This window comes from Carcharhinus amblyrhynchos, unplaced genomic scaffold (genome assembly GCF_965287045.1).
Source record: "Carcharhinus amblyrhynchos unplaced genomic scaffold, sCarAmb.v2.hapA scaffold_52, whole genome shotgun sequence".
Classification (NCBI taxonomy): Eukaryota; Metazoa; Chordata; class Chondrichthyes; order Carcharhiniformes; family Carcharhinidae; genus Carcharhinus; species Carcharhinus amblyrhynchos.
This window is the reverse complement of record NW_027649793.1, coordinates 1,527,151-1,545,734: the sequence shown is the minus strand read 5'-3', so window position 1 is coordinate 1,545,734 and position 18,584 is coordinate 1,527,151. Positions and strand designations below refer to the sequence as shown.

General features: G+C 47.8%; 1 protein-coding gene and 1 long non-coding RNA gene across 3 annotated transcripts in view; both read right to left on the bottom strand.

Annotated features, from left to right (window-relative positions):
- Positions 1-18,584, bottom strand: part of LOC145337537 (uncharacterized) — a 105,569-nt gene that overhangs the window by 38,103 nt on the left and 48,882 nt on the right. The gene's annotated exons all lie outside the window — the stretch shown is intronic.
- Positions 17,000-18,584, bottom strand: part of LOC145337569 (butyrophilin subfamily 1 member A1-like) — a 40,028-nt gene continuing 38,443 nt past the window's right edge. Inside the window, exon 8 of the mRNA XM_080182361.1 lies at positions 17,000-17,586. Coding sequence (XP_080038487.1) covers positions 17,000-17,586 — 587 coding nt within the window. The remainder of the gene's footprint in view (positions 17,587-18,584) is intronic.

Below are 18,584 nucleotides of genomic sequence, written 5' to 3'. Positions count from 1 at the left end.
TCATCAATCAATAGATTACAAAAGTAGGGAAATCATGTTGGAGTTATATAGAATTTTAGTGAGGCCACAGCTAGAATACTGTGTGCAGTTCTGGTCACCATATTATCGAAAGGATGTGATTTCACTGAAGGGGGTGCAGAGGAGATTCACCAGAATGACACCCGGGATGGGATATTGGATAGGCTTGGGCTGTTTTCTTTGGAATAGAGAAGACTGAGGGGTGACCTGATTGAGGTTTGCATGATTATGAGGTTCATGGACAGGGTGGATAGGGAGCAGCTGTTCCCCTTAGTTGAAGTTCAAGATAAGGGGCAGGAGGTTTTTGGGGGGGGGGGGGGGGGGCAGGGGGGCTTGGTGGGGGGGTGGAACGTGAGGAAAGACTTTGTTATCCAGAAGGTGCTGATGGTCTGGAAGGGAAGGCTGTCTGGAAGGGTCTTAATATTCAAGGCTATGGGTCACGTGCTGGTAAATGAGATTTGATGGGAAGTCAGGTGTTTCTCATGTGTTGGTACAGATTTGATGGGCTGAAGGGCCTCTTTGCACTGTGTGACTCTGTGATAACTCATGATTGAGAAGACCAACGGAGGCTGGTGGGGTGGAAGGGATGCAGATGAGGACAACATATAAGATAGAGAAATTGGAAGAATGGAATGGTGTTTTTACAGGAAGCTGGGTGTGAGGAAGTGTACTTGAGGTAGTGTGGGATATCCGTCACATCTATTCTGATGATACAATCTTCCATAGCAGTACAACCCATATGGTTTCCTTTGCCCCTTTCAGTCACTCTGCAACAGCCTGATCACCAACAGTCCAGATCACTAACAACCTGTCCTGGATCCCCAAGCCGACTGGGGTCTGGAACAAGCTGCCAGAGGTAATAGTAGAGGCGGGTACAATTTTGTCTTTTAAAAAACATTTGGACAGTTACATGGGCAATTGGGACTAGCTTAGCATTAAACTCTATGACTTTCTGACTCTAACTAATAAGAGTAATACTGAAGCCTGCAAAGAAAAGGGAAGAAAATTGGTACAGAGTTTATGGTCTGAGATTGTCCAGAAGACTGGAACGTGCATGTTGCCAGGTGAGGTTCTGTTCTTCAAGATTACATTCAGCTTCATTGGAGCACGACAGGAGATCGAGGATAGAAGGGTCAGTGTGGGAACAAATTGGAGTATTACAATGGCAGGCAACTAGAATGAACTAAATGGAGGTCTTCTGTCAATCAGCTGTTCAGTCTTCATTTGAGCTCTGCAACATATAGCAGAATACCTTCTAAGCGAGGAATACAGTGCATTAAATTGAAAGAAGTACAAGGAAATCACTGTTCCGTCTGATCTGGTTCATTATTGTCACATGTATTGGTGGACAATGAAAAGTATTGTTTCTTGTGCACTATATGGACAAGGTACACTGTTCATAGAGAAGGAAACAAGAGGGTGCAGAATGTAGTGTTACAGTCATAGCTAGGGTGTAGAGAAAAGTCAATGCAAGGTAGGTCCATTCAAAAGTCTGGTGGCAGCAGGGAAGAAGCTGTTCTTGAGTCGGTTATGAGTCTGGGATAGTTTCATTTTACAACGCGGACATCAAGTCCCATCTCCACACCTTTACTGGAAATAAATTCACTCAGAAACTATCCTTGCTTCTGGATTTGGAAGGTAAACCAGTGGCTGAGAATCTGCTCCTGTTCTGATCTGGATCCGGATAAGAGGAGGGGTTCTCACAGTGGTTACATTATGACTGATATCACAATGACTTGACCTGTGATTAGCATCAGGGGCAGAGGTCAGGGGTTTTTGATTTGAGTCTCTTCTTGTTGGGGAACACTTCAGCAGTCACGGGCATTCAGCCTCTGATCTTCAGGTAAACGTTCTCCAAGGCGGTCTTTATGACACACGACAGCGCAGAGTCGCTGAGCAGAGACTAATAGCTAAGTTCCGCACACATGAGGATGGCCTCAACTTGGATCTTGGGTTCATGTCACACTATTTCTAACCCCCCTGACTTGCCTGGGCTTGCAACATCTCACTTACTGTCCTGTCTGGAGATAATGCACATCCCTTTAACCTATGCTTAATGCTATCTCCACTCACATTGTCTGCACCTTTAAGACTTGATTCGCTGTAAAGACTCGCATTCTAATCAGTATTCTGTAAACTGAGTGTGAGCCTTTATATGCCCTGTTTGTGATTAGAACTCCCACCTGACGAAGGGGCAGAGACCCGAAAGTTAGTGGCGTTTGCTACCAAATAAATCTGTGGGACTTTAACCTGGTGTTGTGAGACTTCTTGCTGTGTGGATGATGGCCAGGTTTATCTCTGTGGCCTCTCCAGCATACAGGTGATTTTCTCCAGCTGGATATCAGCAACACTGAGGCCACATTGTTCACTCCAATTAGAAATTAGAACTCCTCAGTATTTTAAAAATGTTTTTCTCAGATATGGGCAATGCTGATTAAGGTAACATTAGTTATCAATCACTAGTTCCTGCAAGGTGATGAAGAGTTGATCACACTGTGTGGGCTGCAGTTTCACAGAGGTCACAATGAACTAATTGAATATTTAGGACAATCCAGCAGCTTTCCTGGCCGTGCTTTTCTGACCCTGGCCCACATGTTAACAGGTTGATTGAATTCAATTCCTGACCTTGTCACAGTGGGATGTGAATTCTCAGGAGTAATTCTAACCTATTCCTCCAGCAGGGAAATCCACAGGATCAGGGTGGAATGCTGCTTTTACACCTCAGCCAGTCTGACTGTCTGAATTCATTGAAGAGTAATATCGGATTGAGTGTCAAACCAGCTTTCCACACGACCCTGTCAGTTTCCTGATGGGTAGCTCAGGTTAAAACTTCTTCCCCATCTCCTCTGGGTGTTGATTCCAGTTTTATAACCATTACAGTAACACACCCATCACCTTCACCAGCTCCTCACCTCAGACTTCACCTGATTGTAAGGAGTCTGTGTGTAGCTTCACCCTGAGCTGAGCTTCAATCTTCACATTTCATTCATCGCCTGTTATCACTGATAGAACGTGGGAATGGGATTGAGGGTCTGTATTCACTGAATGTGGGAATGGGATTGGGGATCTGTCATCACTGAATGTGGGAATGGGATTGAGGGTCTGTATTCACTGAATGTGGGAATGGGATTGAGGGTCTGTTATCACTGATAGAACATGGGAATGGGATTGAGGGTCTGTATTCACTGAATGTGGGAATGGGATTGAGGGTCTGTTATCACTGAATGTGGGAATGGGATTGAGGGTCTGTTATCACTGAATGTGGGAATGGGATTGAGGGTCTGTTATCACTGATAGAACGTGGGAATGGGATTGAGGGTCTGTTATCACTGAATGTGGGAATGGGATTGAGGGTCTGTATTCACTGATAGAACGTGGAAATGGGATTGAGGATCTGTTATCACTGAATGTGGGAATGGGATTGAAGGTCTGTTATCACTGAATGTGGGAATGGGATTGAGGGTCTGTTATCACCAAATGTGGGAATGGGATTGAGGGTCTGTTACCACTTAATGTGGGAATGGGATTGAGGGTCTGTTATCACTGAACGTGGGAATGGGATTGAGGATTTGTTATCACTGAATGTGGGAATGGGATTGAGGGTCTGCATTCACTGATAGAACGTGGGAATGGGATTGAGGATCTGTTATCACTGAATGTGGGAATGGGATTGAAGGTCTGTTATCACTGAATGTGGGAATGGGATTGAGGGTCTGTTACCACTTAATGTGGGAATGGGATTGAGGGTCTGTTATCAATGAATGTGGGAATGGGATTGAGTGTCTGTTATCACTGAATGTGGGAATGGGATAGAGGGTCTGTTATCACTGAATGTGGGAATGGGATTGAGGGTCTGTTATCACTGAATGTGGGAATGGGATTGAGGATCTGTTATCACTGAATGTGGGAATGGGATTGAGGATCTGTTATCACTGAATGTGGGAATGGCATTGAGGGTCTGATATCACTGAATGTGGGAATGGGATTGAGGATCTGTTATCGCAGAATGTGGGAATGGGATTGAGGGTCTGTTATCACTGAATGTGGGAATGGGATTGAGGGTCTGTTATCACCAAATGTGGGAATGGGATTGAGGGTCTGTTATCACTGATAGAACGTGGGAATGGGATTGAGGATCTGTTATCACTGAATGTGGAAATGGGATTGAGGATCTGTTATCACTGAATGTGGGAATGGGATTAGGATCTGTTATCACTAAAAGTGGGAATGGGATTGAGGGTCTGTTATCACTGAATGTGGGAACGGGATTGAGGATCTGTTATCACCGACTGAATGTGGGAATGGGATTGAGGGTCTGTTATCACTGATAGAACGTGGGAATGGGATTGAGGATCTGTTATCACTGAATGTGGGAATGGGATTGAGGATCTGTTATCACTCAATGTGGGAATGGGATTGAGGGTCTGCTATCACTGAATGTGGGAATGAGATTGAGGGCCTGTTGTCACCGACTGAATGTGGGGATGGGATTGTGGATCTGTCATCACTGATAGGATGTGGGAATGGGATTGAGGATGTGTTATCACCGACTGAATGTGGGAATGGGATTGAGGATGTGTTATCACTGATAGAACGTGGAAATGGGATTGAGGATCTGTTATCACTGAATGTGGGAATGGGATTGAGGATCTGTTATCACCGACTGAATGTGGGAATGGGATTGAGGATGTATTATCACTTAATGTGGGAATGGGGTTGAGGATCTGTCTTCACTGAATCTGGGAATGGGATTGAGGATCTGTTATCACTGAATGTGGGAATGGGATTGAGGATCTGTTATCACTGATAATGGTTGGAATGTGAGTCTTTACACGTAATCAAGCCTTAAATGTACAGACAATCTGAGTCGGGATAGCATTAAGCACAGGTTAAAGAGATGTGTATTGTCTCCAGACAGGACAGTTAGTGAGATTTAACAAGCCCAGGCAAGTCATGGGGATTACAGATAGTGTGACATGAACCCAAGATCCCGTTTGAGGCCGTCCTCACGTGTGAAGAACTTGGTTACCAGTCTCTGCTCAGTGAGTCTGCGCTGTCCTGTGTCATGAAGGCTGCCTTGGAGAACGCTTACCCGAAGATCAGAGACTGAATGCCCGTGACCGCTGAATTCCCTAACAGGAAGAGAACAGTCTTGCCTGGTGATTGTTCAGTAATGTTCATTCATCTGTTGTCGTAGCATCGGCATGGTCTCCCCAATGTACCATGCCTCGGGACATCCTTTCCTGCAGCGTATCAGGTGGACAAATTGGCTGAGTTGCAAGTGTATGTACTGTGTACCTGGTGGATGGTGTTCTCACGTGAGATGATCTGGCACGTCTTGCAGAGGTTGCTGTGGCAGGGTTGTGTGGTGTCGTGGTCACTGTTCTCCTGAAGGCTGGGTAGTTTGCTGCGGACAATGGTCTGTTTGAGGTTGTGGGGTGGTTTGAAGAGAATCACATCAGACATGGCTGCCCGCTCACCCCATGCCACCACGAATGTGGATAATGTGGATACCCTATCCCTCTATCCCTTGAACATACTGACCTCACTGGTGCCCTGCAGAGAACTTGCATTGTGTTGCCATGCAGATCGCGGTTTGTGAGCATTCCCTCTCTTGAATCAGAATTGCACCCCCACCCCACCCCGCCCCCCCGGACACATCAGCTTATCAATTAGGAGCTCTGAGCATTGTACCCGCACACACCCTCTCCCCCCCACCGCCCCCAATCCCCCCTTACCCCTCCCCTCCCCCTATCCCTGACCCCTCCCCTTCCCTCCTCCCCACCCCCTCCTTCCCCCTTCCACCCCTCCCCCTCTCCCTCCTGTTCCCCCTCCCTCCCCCTCCCATCCCCCTCCTTCCCAGCTCCCTCACTCCCCCCTCCTTCCCTGTCCCCTGTCCTTCCCCGTCCCTCCTCCCCCTCACCCCTCCCCCCATCCTCCTCCCCCTCCACTGTACTCCCACTTCCCCCTCCACTGTACCCCACCCATAATAACCCCCCTTCCCTCCTCCCTATCCCCATCCCCCTCCCCTCCCTCTCTCCCTCCCCCAACCCCTCTTGCCTACCCCCTCCCTCCCTTCCACCCACATCCTCCTCCGCCCACCGCCCTCCCCTCCCCTCCCCCACTCTCCCCCTCCCCTTCCCCCTCCCTCCTGCCTCTCCCCTGCCTGCCTCCTCCCCACCCCTGTCCCCTCTTTCCCCACTTTCCTCCCCTTCCCCCTCTCCCCACCCCCAACCCCCCCCTCCACCCCCCAGACCTTCTGATCCCCCCCTTCCTCACACCGGGACCTCTCAATGCCAGCTGGAAGAACAGGGTGGCACCAAAGCAGTGTCACCCTCAAGTCAGACGCAGCCCTCCAGGTCCCGGCCACCCAGGGGACAACAGCTAAGGGCATCACAGGGAATGGGGTTGTGCCCCACAGCTGGACACCTCTGCCTCCGATATGCATCCTGGGGGAGCACCGAGAAGCAGCAGGAAGAAGCACAAAGTTAGAAAGCTGTAGTTCACTAAGAGGGCACGGGTGAAGGTCACCAATAGTCAGGGTTTATTCATCACTAACGTTTACAGCACAATAAACTTTTATCTGCACTTCACAGCTGTGACTAATGTGGCTCTGACCCCACCCACAGATCTCAGTGGCCCTCATTCCCTGGCGTAGAGGTGCTGTCTGTTGTGCCTTGGAGACTCAGCCACATGTTACAGAGTGCCTGCCCTCCCTTCCCCAACATCCACCAGACTCTTGGTACAAGTGAGCCCCACCTCCCCCGATTGGCCAACAAACATGTCTCCCCAACCCTTACAGCTACGTGGGCCAGGGTGGCAGCGTGCATTCAGAGTAGAGGTTAGGGATCAGACTTGAGTGGCACCAGGGGCAGGATCCCAGTGTGCACAACAGTGAGTCATCATCATCCTCCAGCTTTCAACCAAGACACACAACCACTGCCAGCCCAGGCACATTAACAGGTTTGGATGTTTCTGGGGGATAGGGTGGTGGGATGAGAGAGGCTGGGGGAGGGTGATGTGGTGGTTTGAGGTCCCAGGTCGGTTTGGAGGGGGAATAGCGGCTGCACTTGCTCCTGGGGTGTGGTGGATGTGTGATGGTTGCAGCCCCCTCACTGCACAGCACCAGCTCGGTGAAGCGGGCTGTAATCAAGGCATCCTTCGCTGCCCTTCCCTTCCAGATACCTGCCATCGCTGCCTGTCCCCTTTCCTCTGGCTCCTTATATGGTGGGATGTCCACCTCACCCCCTCGCCACTCCTCCTCTTCCTCCTCCCACTCCAGCCCGCGGTAAGACAATGTCACTGCAAAGTGCCCTGGAGGGGAAGGCTGAACAGGATTCCTTCAGGGCCCCTCACCCAGAGAGCTCTGAGAAATGAGAAGCTGTCCCTCAGCAACCCAGATATCACTGATCCACAGGCCAGCCCCTGAAGACAGCAGGAAGAAGGCCACCAAGCATCTCCATGGCCTGCCTATAACATCCCCCACACCCCACTTGCTGCGCTTACCTCCTCACACCAGTTCAAGCTGCCACATCAGGTTGAGACTTTTATATATCTACTCTGATTCGTGCCCAAGTGACATCACCCCAAAGAGGTGGGAGACACTAACATGGGCAGAGATTGTCATGTCAATCCCGATAACGGTATGCTAAACTATGGTAAATACGCAAATCAGTAATCGTGGTACGCCGGTTTTCAGCGTAATCCCAGTGGTGCCATGTTTTCCCGATTGGGAAATGTGTGCGGGTTGTAAATGTTTGTGGGAAACCTGCAAAATGGCTGACACGAGGCATCTCCCAACCCGACACACCCAAAAATGTGCGCGTCGCAATGAGAGAATCACCCCCACTATACCCAGTTAAAGTCACATAAGAAATCTTAAGAGACCTAACTTTCTTCCAGACTGGCCCAACTAATGTTACCTTTTTCCGAGGCTCTTACTCCCTTGGTGAACTTACAAAGACATGGGAGGCGCGGATGTATCTGTGGAGGGTGATACCAGCCTGTGCCCGGGACAATACGTCCAGCTCCCCGCAGGAGGGACAGGATTTCAGATCGGGTCCTGCCAGCCATCAGACACAAGTGATTAAGACAGTTTGGGGAAAGACCATGTCAGCACGCACCGTTTCCCTGCCTCTCAAAAGACCTGGAATTCCAATTAGGATCAAAGATCCGGGCTGCGGATGAGCTAATACAGATTGGAGATCTGACAACACGAGATGGTGTTTCCAACAGGAACTGTGAAAGGGACACTGGTTCATCACCTTCTGAGTTGGGACTAAAAAGAGAAAAGGACTCAGAGAGACACTTGGTTATCAAGGGGATATGGGATGCACACACAGTGTTGGGTATGTGAGCTTATGGACGTAACATAACAGAACCAAAAGAGGGGATGTGGATATTCGGTCCAAATTTAAATTTAATGGCAGAATGGGCCAATGTCCCTCCTTTTGTGTGGGGAACCTGGCCTTGGAGGTCAGTACTGTCAGGAACACCGTACCCATGTAACAGGTAGACTGGGAGGTAGTGATGTTAGGTGTTCTAATCTTAGTATTTGTGGATATCAAAAGCCCTCAATTGGTTGAACTCTCCCCGGACAGACTAGTTAGGATTGGAGAACCTGAAACCCCATTACGTGATGTCACAGTGATATCTTTAGAAATATCGCATAACGTCTCAGTGTTATTAGAAATTCTCCACTCCAAGTGCCATCATCATCCTGGTGCCATTATGTGGGCAAAAATCAGACTACAGGAGGCCATAGATGATTACAATTATGAGATAATTCCTGAGTCAGGTAAAATAAACAGAGCAGTTTAGGAGACATTGGAGAGTTATTTGGCAGGGCAAATTCAGTCATGAATTTAGTGCAGAAAGCTGAGACAAACAGTTACGCCCCCTGGATAGCCGCGGAAGTTGGAAAAGGGCTACAATATGGGACTCAAAGGACTGAGTATTCACTGACTGCCATAAACCTACAGGGAGAAGGGCTCCTGCAGGCTTTGGACGAAGTATCTGTGGATATAATTAACACCACACAAACACAAGCAGAGGATCAAAGATCCAGGCCTGTGACACCGTTGCTAGAGATTTGATTTGATCCGGGCTGATGTTGAGGACTTGAGATTCAGGACTATTCTGTGACACTTATTCACTTCCCTCTATAAAGTAAACCTCCTTCACATACACAGGGACAGGCATGAACTGGGGGTCACAAGACCAGGTGGCGAGCCAGTAGAAGGAGCAATAAAGTTTATGATGGCAGTCCCACTGGAGAACCCATCCAAAGGTGCAAGAGGGCTGGGTTTACCAGAACCAGGGGATACATAACACATCAAGGAGGCCTGGCATACATGAGCACTGCGGAGTGCTGTTCAGAGTCAGCACATTACTTGGTGTGTGCCTGCAGGACCCTTGAACCTTTGAGAAATAACTGCAAGATGATAGTTGATGTTCTGCCATTGAAGGAAGCTTTTAAAGCCACACAGGTCAGACCAACTCAGCGGTATTTTGCCACACCAGAGACAGAGATCATCTCAGGGAGCCTACATTGTGGTGGCAGTCACAGCTTCTGTCTGCAAGTGGGAGAATTTAACAGTGGAAGAATTTCACCTCCCAGGAAGAAAGTCAGGTTACCTATTTGGGGCCTGGTGGGATGATTCCCTGTATATTGATGGAACACTCGGCAATATAATCCAACAGGCCATGAAGAGAGCAACAGAACTCACTCAGGAGTATGTCAGGCACTCTAAGGTACAGACAAGCAAGGGGAGGATCCAGGTGAACCCAACAATCCAGACCGTCCCGGGACACACCACTGGTGGGACATATTCACTCCAAGGTCAGCAGGCAGCCAATTAACAGATGGGTGGGAGGGGATTAGAATAGGGATGACCATTGGCATGGGCATAATGCTGGTACACCAGGAATGAAAAGTGGGAAAGACTCTGACCACCCCTCAGCACATCCCGTGGCATCCCTCTGCACATGGGAAAGAAAGAAGGGAGCGGCTAATATCTACAGCAGGGTGGTTTAGGACACTTTCCACCATCTAGAAGACTGTCCACCTGAAGGACATGGAACCGTGCCCTCAACAATAACCAAAAGGCAGGAGAGCATCCATGGGGACCGGCAATGATATCCACAAGGTAGAGTCCTAATTAATATAATGAGTACACGGATACCAACTGATGCCTGTTAGTGGCTACCTTGGGTGACCTAGAGCCACAGGGGAGGATTGTAGTAGGGCAAACCCAGCAGGAGAGGAATGAATGAAAAGAGTTAAACAGATAGCCTGACTGTAGTATCCACACTCACTGTGGACAGTCACGACAAACTACCATATCCCAGACAGCACTACATACAGTTGCACCCCAGGTGAGATCTTTCCGAAGTTACAGCAACAGGAAGAGAATCGATAATGTTTAACAAGACCCCATAATGTCTAGAGGAGCCATTGTGGTCTCTGGAAACGAATCAAGTATCAGGATCAGTAATGTCACAATCAGCCCATCCATCCTGAGGCTTTGCTCCTTGAAAACTGACAGAAGGTCCCAGCACACACAGCTCAGAGACTTTATTCTGGTAAACAGATCTCCGTTCTGATGTAAGATCATCGATTAGCAGGTGATATGATTTTGGGTGGGAGGGTGAGCTGTGAGGAGGATGCAGAGATACTTCAGTGTGATTTGGACAGGCTGAGTGAGTGGGCATATGCAGTGTAATGTGGATAAGTGTGAGGTTATCCTAGGAAGGCAGATTAACACGTGAATGAATGTAAATTGCGAGAGGTGGACACTCAGCGAGACCTGGGTGTCCTCGTGCAGTAGTCGCTGAAGGTAAGCATGCAGGTACAGCAGACGGTAAAGTAGGCAAATGGTAATGGTGGCCTTCATTGCAAGAGGATTTGAGTGTAGGAATGTTTGGTGCAATTATGCAGGGCGTTGGTGAGGCCACACCTGGAGTATTGTGTGCAGTTTTGTTGTCCTTATCTAAGGAAGGATGTCCTTGCTATAGAGGGAGTACAGCGAAAATTTACCAGGCTGATTCCTGAGATGACAGGCCTGTCATATAAGGAGAGATCAAATTGGCTGGAGTTTAGGAAAGTAAAGGGGATCTCATAGAAACTTATAAAATTCTAACAGGGTTAGACAGGATAGATTCAGGAAGAATGATCCCAATGGTGGGGGAGTCCAGAACTAGGGGTTATAGTTTGAGGATGAGGAGTAAACCTTTTAGAACTGAGATGCTGGGAGATTTCTTCACCGAGAGGGTGGTGAATGTGCAGAATTCACTACACAGAAAGTAGCTGAGGCCAAAACATTGTGTGATTTCAAGAAGAAATTAGACATAGCTTTAGGGGCTAAAGGGATGAAGGGGTTATGCGGGGGGTGGGAAAGACGGATCAGGATTGAATTCAATGATCAGCCATGATCAAAATGAATGGTGGAGCAGGTTCGAAGGGCCAAATGGCCTCCTCCTGCTTCTAGTTTCCATGTCTCTTTGATCTGAAACATTAACTGTGTTTCTCTCTGCAGATGCTACCTGACCTGCTGAGTATTTCCCACATGTTCTGTTTTTATTTCAGATTTCCAGTGTCTGCAATGTTTATTCCTTAAGACCTGACAGAAAACTCTGGCCAGTCAATCCAGTTCTGGGGATTTGTTGCTGAAGGAAAGGCAGAGAGTGACAATCAGCTCCATTAACCCAGCAGAGCATCGAGCCGCTCAGCATTCCCCAGACTGAGCTTTGGCAGGTCCTCCAAAAACCTCTGTCACATCCACACAGACAGATCGGGAGAGAGAAGATCCTCACAATATACATGGGAGGGGGAATTTTCCCATCCTCCCCACCACAGGGATCGTAGTGGGTAGAGGTCGGATCACACAAAGATCCACTGACTTCGGATGGGAGTCTCCGGTTTTGAGACGAGCACAACTGGAGAATTCCGTCCATGAAGTCTGGTGTTAATTACTTCTGGATCCAATGGGGAGCCAATAGCCTCGTGGTATTGTCACTAGACTAATAATCCAGAGACTGGTACGATGACAATGTCAGCAAAATGAGGGAAATATTCATCAACTTCATGAAACGCAGTGAAGGACATGTCCCAGTCTACATCAACAGGGATGAAATGGAAATGGTCGAGAGTTTCAAATTTTTAGGTCTCCAGGCCACCAACAACCTATCCTGGTCCCCCTATGCCAACACTACAGTTAAGAAAGCCCACTAACGCCTCTACTTACTCAGGAGGCTAAGGAAATTTGGCATGTCCACTACGATTCTCACCAACTTTTACAGATGCACTATAGAAAGCAATCTTTCTGGTATGGTTTGTGCTCTATCCAAGACCACAAAAAACTACAAAGAGTCATGAACAAAGACCACTCATCATGCAAGCCAGCCTCCCACCTACTGACTCTGACTCCACTTGCCGCTGCCTCAAAAAAGCAGCCAGCATAATCAAGGACCCCATGTACTCTGGACATTCTCTCTTCCACCTTCTTCTGTCAGGAAAAAGATACAAAAGCCTGAGGACATGTACCAACCGAATCAAGAACAGTTTCTTCCCCACTGCCATCAGACTTTTGAATGGATCTATCTCGCATTAAGTTGATCTTTCTCTACACCCTAGCTATGACTGTAACACTACATTCTGCACCCTCTCCTTCCCTTCTCTATGAATGGTATGCTTTGTCTGTATAATGCACAGGAAACAATACTTTTCACTATATACTAATACATGTGACAATAATAAATCAAAATGAAATCAGAGTAAGTTCTGGAGCCAATGTCAACTCCCACCATGGCAGATGGTGAAATTTGAATAAAAATCTGGAATTGTTGTAAAAACTCATGTGCTTCACTCATGTCCCTTTAGTGAAGGTATCCTTACCTGTGACTCCAGACTCAGAGTAATGTGGCTGACTCTAAAATGGACAATATATGCTGGGACAGCCACATCCCAGAAATGAATTAAAAAACAAGGCATCTCCTGTTGAAGATATTAAATCTGTGTGTCCTAGTCATTGTAATATCAGCTTGTCTACACTCCCAACCCCTGTCAGAATTATGTACAATTCCATCAAATCTCCTCTCAACCCCCTTTGCTCCAAGGAGAACAACCCCAGCTTTTCCAACTTAACCCTGAAACTAAAAGCACCCACTGCAACCCCGAAGCCATTCTGGACCCTCACATCTTTCCTGAAGTCTGACCATCAGAACTGGAGTAAGAAGTCTCACAACACCAGGTTAAAATCCAACAGGTTTATTTGGCAGCACTAGCTTTTGGAGCGCTGCTCCTTCATCAGGTGAGTGAGGACTTGTGTTCACAAACAGGGTGTATACAGACACCTGATGAAGAAGCAGTGCTCCAAAAGCTAGTGCTGCCAAATAAACCTGTTGGACTTTAACCTGGTGTTGTGAGACTTCTTACTGTATTTAGCCCAGTCCAACGCTGGCATCTCCACATACAAGTAAGACTTAAGCAGAGCTTTACAAAGGCTCATCAGCACTTCCTTGCTTTTATATTTAATGCCTCTACCTATGAAGTCCAAGATCCCAACCTGGGTTACATTTCATCCAGCCCTGGCGGTTTTAAGCCTGCCAGTCCACTCAGAGCCTCCTCTCTGTCTATGTTAATTTCATTAATTGTATCAGTTGTTGTCCCTGATTTCTATACCCAAATCACCCCTCTCAATCATGAACACTGACACAAAGTATTTAGAATCCAGCCAAATTCTCCACATGGTGACACAGTGGTGAGGCAACACAGTGGTATAGGGATGAGGTGACACAGTGGTTAGCACTGCTGCCTCACAGCATCAGGGACCTGGGGTTTGATTCCCAGCTCAGGTCACTGTCTGTGCAGAATCTGTATGTTTTCCCCGCATCTGTGTGGGTTTCCTCCTGGTGCTCCAGTTTCCTCCACAGTCTGGAACGTGTGCTGGTTAGGTGTATTAATGGGCTGTATTCTTTCTCTAGTTACTTTCTTTTGTCCTCAATATACTTGTAAAACAATTTAGGATTTTCCCTTATTCTGCCTGCCAGTATCTGTTCACATCCTCTTTTCACTTTCCAAATTTCCTTTTAAAGTTCCCTCTTGCATATTTTATACTTCACAGCTTCTGCTGCTTTGAGCCCTCAATATCTGCAATAAGCCTATGATTTTTCTCTTCATCCAAAGCTGTATATCCCTCGATATGATGTGGGTATGCCGGCGTTGGACTGGCGTAAACACAGTAAAAAGTCTGACAACACCAGGTTTTAGAGTTCTCCATTCACCTGACGAAGAGGGAAACCTCAAAAGCTTGTGAGTCTATTATCAAATAAATCGGTTGGACTAAAACCTGGTGTTGTCAGACTTTTTACTATCCCTCGATATCCAGAGTTCACTGGATTTGTTTGTTCTCCAACCCCCTTTTTCTTTTTAGAACATGTTGGCCCTGCATCTCCCCATTTCCTTCTTGAATGAGCCCTCCTGTTCCTGCACAGATTCATCTAAAAGTCCCTGCTCCCCGTCCACTCTGGCCAAATCATATCTTATTAAGATCAGTTTAGAACTTTGATTTCAGGCCCATCCTTGCCCTTGTCCATAACAATCTTGAATCCAACAGAGTTAGATATCCCCACTGATAGTTCAACCACTTGCCCAGCTTCTTTCCCTAAAAATTAGGGATCCTGTCCTCTCTTGTAGGACCTTCTACATACTGCCTTAAAAAGCATTGCAGTTCCTTCTGTCACTGGGTCAAAATCCTGGAGCTCCCTCTCTAACAGCACTGAGGGTGTACCTACACGTCTTGATTGCAGTGGTTCAAGAAGCTCACTGCCACCTTCTCAAGGGCCATTAGGGATGGATTAAATATGTTGCCTCGCTAGAAACACCCTAATCTCATGAGTGAATTTTTATAAACTAGTCAGTCATAAATTAGACTCTCAAAAGAGCTTGAAATCATGCCTAAGAGCTACTAGCCTATGCTGTAACCTGTTTTTAAATACTTTTAATAAACAACTGTTAAGCAATACCAGAGTCTGTCTACGTCTGTCTCAGAACCAAGTCCCAGACCCAGAGTCTGAAAGAATATCTCAGAACATGGTGGCAGCTCAGAACAGGTGAGTGTCAATGGAAAAGCCAACGTTTGTTACCCATCTCTAATATCCACATAAACAAATGAACCCATTCACTGACCCAAACATACTAACGTTAGTATTAGTTTCAGTACTAACTTATTGCAAGTTAATAAGCCAGTTCACAGAGAAGCTTCCAAATACGCAGAAAATGGTGTTCTGGCACCACCTGGTGACCACAATCAGTAATACAGGAAAATAAATCTCCGCAGTTCCGCTCTCACAGTAAAAAGTCTGACAACACCAGGTTTAAGTCCAACCGATTTATTTGATAGTAAACTCACAAGCTTTCGGGGTTTGTCCCTTTGTCAGGTGAATGGAGAGTTCTGGCCTCAGACAGAGCATATAAAGCACAGACAGTTTACAGATTACTGATTAGAATGCGAATCTTTACACCTAACCTGCTGTTCAAGTCCTAAAGTGGCCGACAACGTGAGTGGAAGGAGCACTGATCACAGGTTAAAGAGATGTGTATTGTCTCCAGACGGTACGGTAAGTGAGGTGTTAGAGTAAGTACAGTAAGTGAGAAAAGCCTTCACGACACATGACAGCACAGAGTCGCTGAACAGAGACTGATAGCCAAGTTCCGCACACGAGGACAGTCTCAATGGGGATCTTGGGTTCATGTCGCACTATCTGTAACCCCTGTGACTTGCCTGGGTTTGCAAAACCTCACTTACTGTACTGTCTGGAGACAATACACATCTCTTTAACCTGTGATCAGTGCTCACCAAAATGGTCCCGCTCTCAGCCAGATGTAGGGGTGTTGCTCCATGCAAAATAGGACTTTTAAAGTGTTTTTATTCATTTATCTTAATAAACATCAAATCATCGGAACCCTGGAGACTATCATCAGATAGTACTGTCTGAAATCCTGATGTCATCTTGGAGGCAGGAAATGAAGTTCTGGGATGTAATTGAGCATCAAAATAAATTCGGGAGCCTGAATGGGCTCCTCCCGTTCTTCTCAAATAACAAAGATTCTGAGAAAATACACGGTTAAAATAAATCCGTGGACAGCTTGTGGTTTTAGATTTACTGTTTAACCGATGTGCATCAAGTAAAATATATTTATATAATCTAATAATTTTGATCTTCTGTAATAAAAGCAAAGCACTGCTGCTGTTGGAAGTAATTCGAGTCAAGACGTTTCTCTCCACAAACGGCATCTGCTGAACATTTTACCAGCACTTTCTGCTATTATTATTAATTTGATCTTCTGGTGAATTGTACAGGGAAACATACTGTTGCAGTATCACCAGAGACCATTATTCTCACTTTTAATATCTCATTCTAACTATCCCCAATTCCCCGGTTATTAAACTAGGTTGTGTGATTAAAGAGCCAATTTTCAGCATTTTGTATTTTTGGGATTGCTGCCAGTTCCAGGTATCCAGCAGCAGGAGGCGACACTGCACTGTTAAACTTTACTGATCTTTGTACAGCTCGACATCACCATCTTCTGGCTGAGATCGGCACTACAATGAACTGCAAGGGAAAGTTCAACACTCTGGGCTGAATGGTCACTGTGATCACCACTCACAAAACAGGCGCTGGAGTCAAGTGTGGGAGCAAAGTGAGAAATGGAAACGGGGAAGAAATCCCAGCTACAGACTGGGAAACAGGGGAAGAGATGGAGGATGGGACTGGGTGGTTTGACTGACTGAAGTCGGGAGTAAATGAGGGAAGGAGACAAAAGATATTTAATTTACTTTTTATTTGAATCCTCTGACATTTCTATTTCTATTTTTTTATTTACAGTCTGATTGGGATTTTACAATTTGTAAATTAAATACATATTTAGTGATAACCTGTTGTCAATGGTGGTTTCTGACTCCTGACCCGAATCACTGGGTCATTGTGACGTCAGCGATGACACCACCAGCCTGTGGCCCCGCCCATTTTCCAGATCCCGATCAGAACCGGAGTAGATTCTCAGCCAATTGTTTTCATCCTCAGTCCCGAAGAGAGGATAAAGTTTCTCAGTGAATTTATTCCCAGTGAAAGTGTGGAGATGGGACTTGGTGTCTGGATTGTGAAATGAAACTGTCCCAGACTCATAATTGAGATAAATTCCCACCTTTCCAGGGACCCGACTGACACGGAGACGGATTCCAGGAGTGGAATTTATTTTAAACCGATCCCCATCCTGCTCAATGGTCCAGAATCCAGTCTCTGGGATCAGTTTGATCCGATTCTTCTTCTCCACAGACTCTGCGGCCACTCCCAGAATCCAATCCCGATTCCCCGCCACCTCCACCTCCCAGTAATGTCTCCCCGATGTGAATCCCTCTGATCCCAGCACACAGGGCCAGTATGTAAACCTCTTCCCAATCTCAGGGAGACTCCTCTGGATCCAGGTCCAGTTCCATCTCAAACTCTTCAGATCCTCAGACACCTCAATCACTGGATTTGCTGTTTCCACATCCAGGGTCACAGAGACTGGGAGAAAAAAACAGAATTAGATTCAGCGGCAGAGAACACTTCATCTGATGGTGGTGGGGAGGAAGGAGGAGGAGGGGAGAGGGAGGAGAAAGGAGGGGAGAGGGAGGGAGGGGAGTTAGGGAGGGGGTGGGGAGGGAGGGGAGTTAGGGAGAGGAGTTGGGGAGGGGGTAGGGAGGGAGGGGAGTTGGGGAGGGGCTGGGGAAGGATGGAGGGGAGTTGGGGAGGGAGACAGTGGGAGGGGGAAGGGAGAGGGGAGAAAGGAAGGGGAGAGGGGAGGGAAAGGGTGAGACAGGAAGAGGAGAAGAGAGGGAAGGGTGTGAGAGGGGAGGAGGGGGACAGGGAAGGGGAGGGGAGAAAGGAGCGGGGAGGAGAAGTGGGAAGGGGGGGAGAAAAAGGGAGGGGAGAGGGGTAGGGAGAGAGGGGGCAGGGGGGAGGAAGGGCTGACGAGGGGGGGGAGGAGGGAGTGAGGCAGGAGTGAGAGGGGAAGGAGAGAGGGGGATAGGGGAGAGGAGCAGGAGGGGGTGAGAGGGGAAGAGGGAGGGGGTGAGCAGGGGGAGGAGGGAGGAAGGGGTGGGGGAGGGAGAGAGAGGGGAGGAGAGGGGGATGAGAGGGAGGAATGGGTGAGAGGGGAAGGGGAGAGTGAGGGGGAGAGGGGAGGAAGGGTGAGAAGGGAGGGACGGGGAGAGGGGAGGGAGGGGGAGAGGAGAGGGGTGGGAGGGAGAGGGGAAAGTGGAGATGGAGGGAGGGGGAGAGGCAGGGGAGGAGAGGGGATGGAGGGGGAGGGGAGAGGTAGGAGGGGAGGGGAGGGGGGAAGGGGAGGGAGGGGGTAGAGGTGAGAGAGGGAGGGGTTTAGAGGGGTGAAGGGAGGAGGGAGGGAGAGGGGAGATAAGGGGAGACGGGATAGGGAGGGGAAAGAAGGAGGGATTTAGAAGGGAGGGGGAGGCCGGAAGGAGGGATGGGGGAGGGAGGCATTGGGAGGGGGGTGGGAAAGGGGA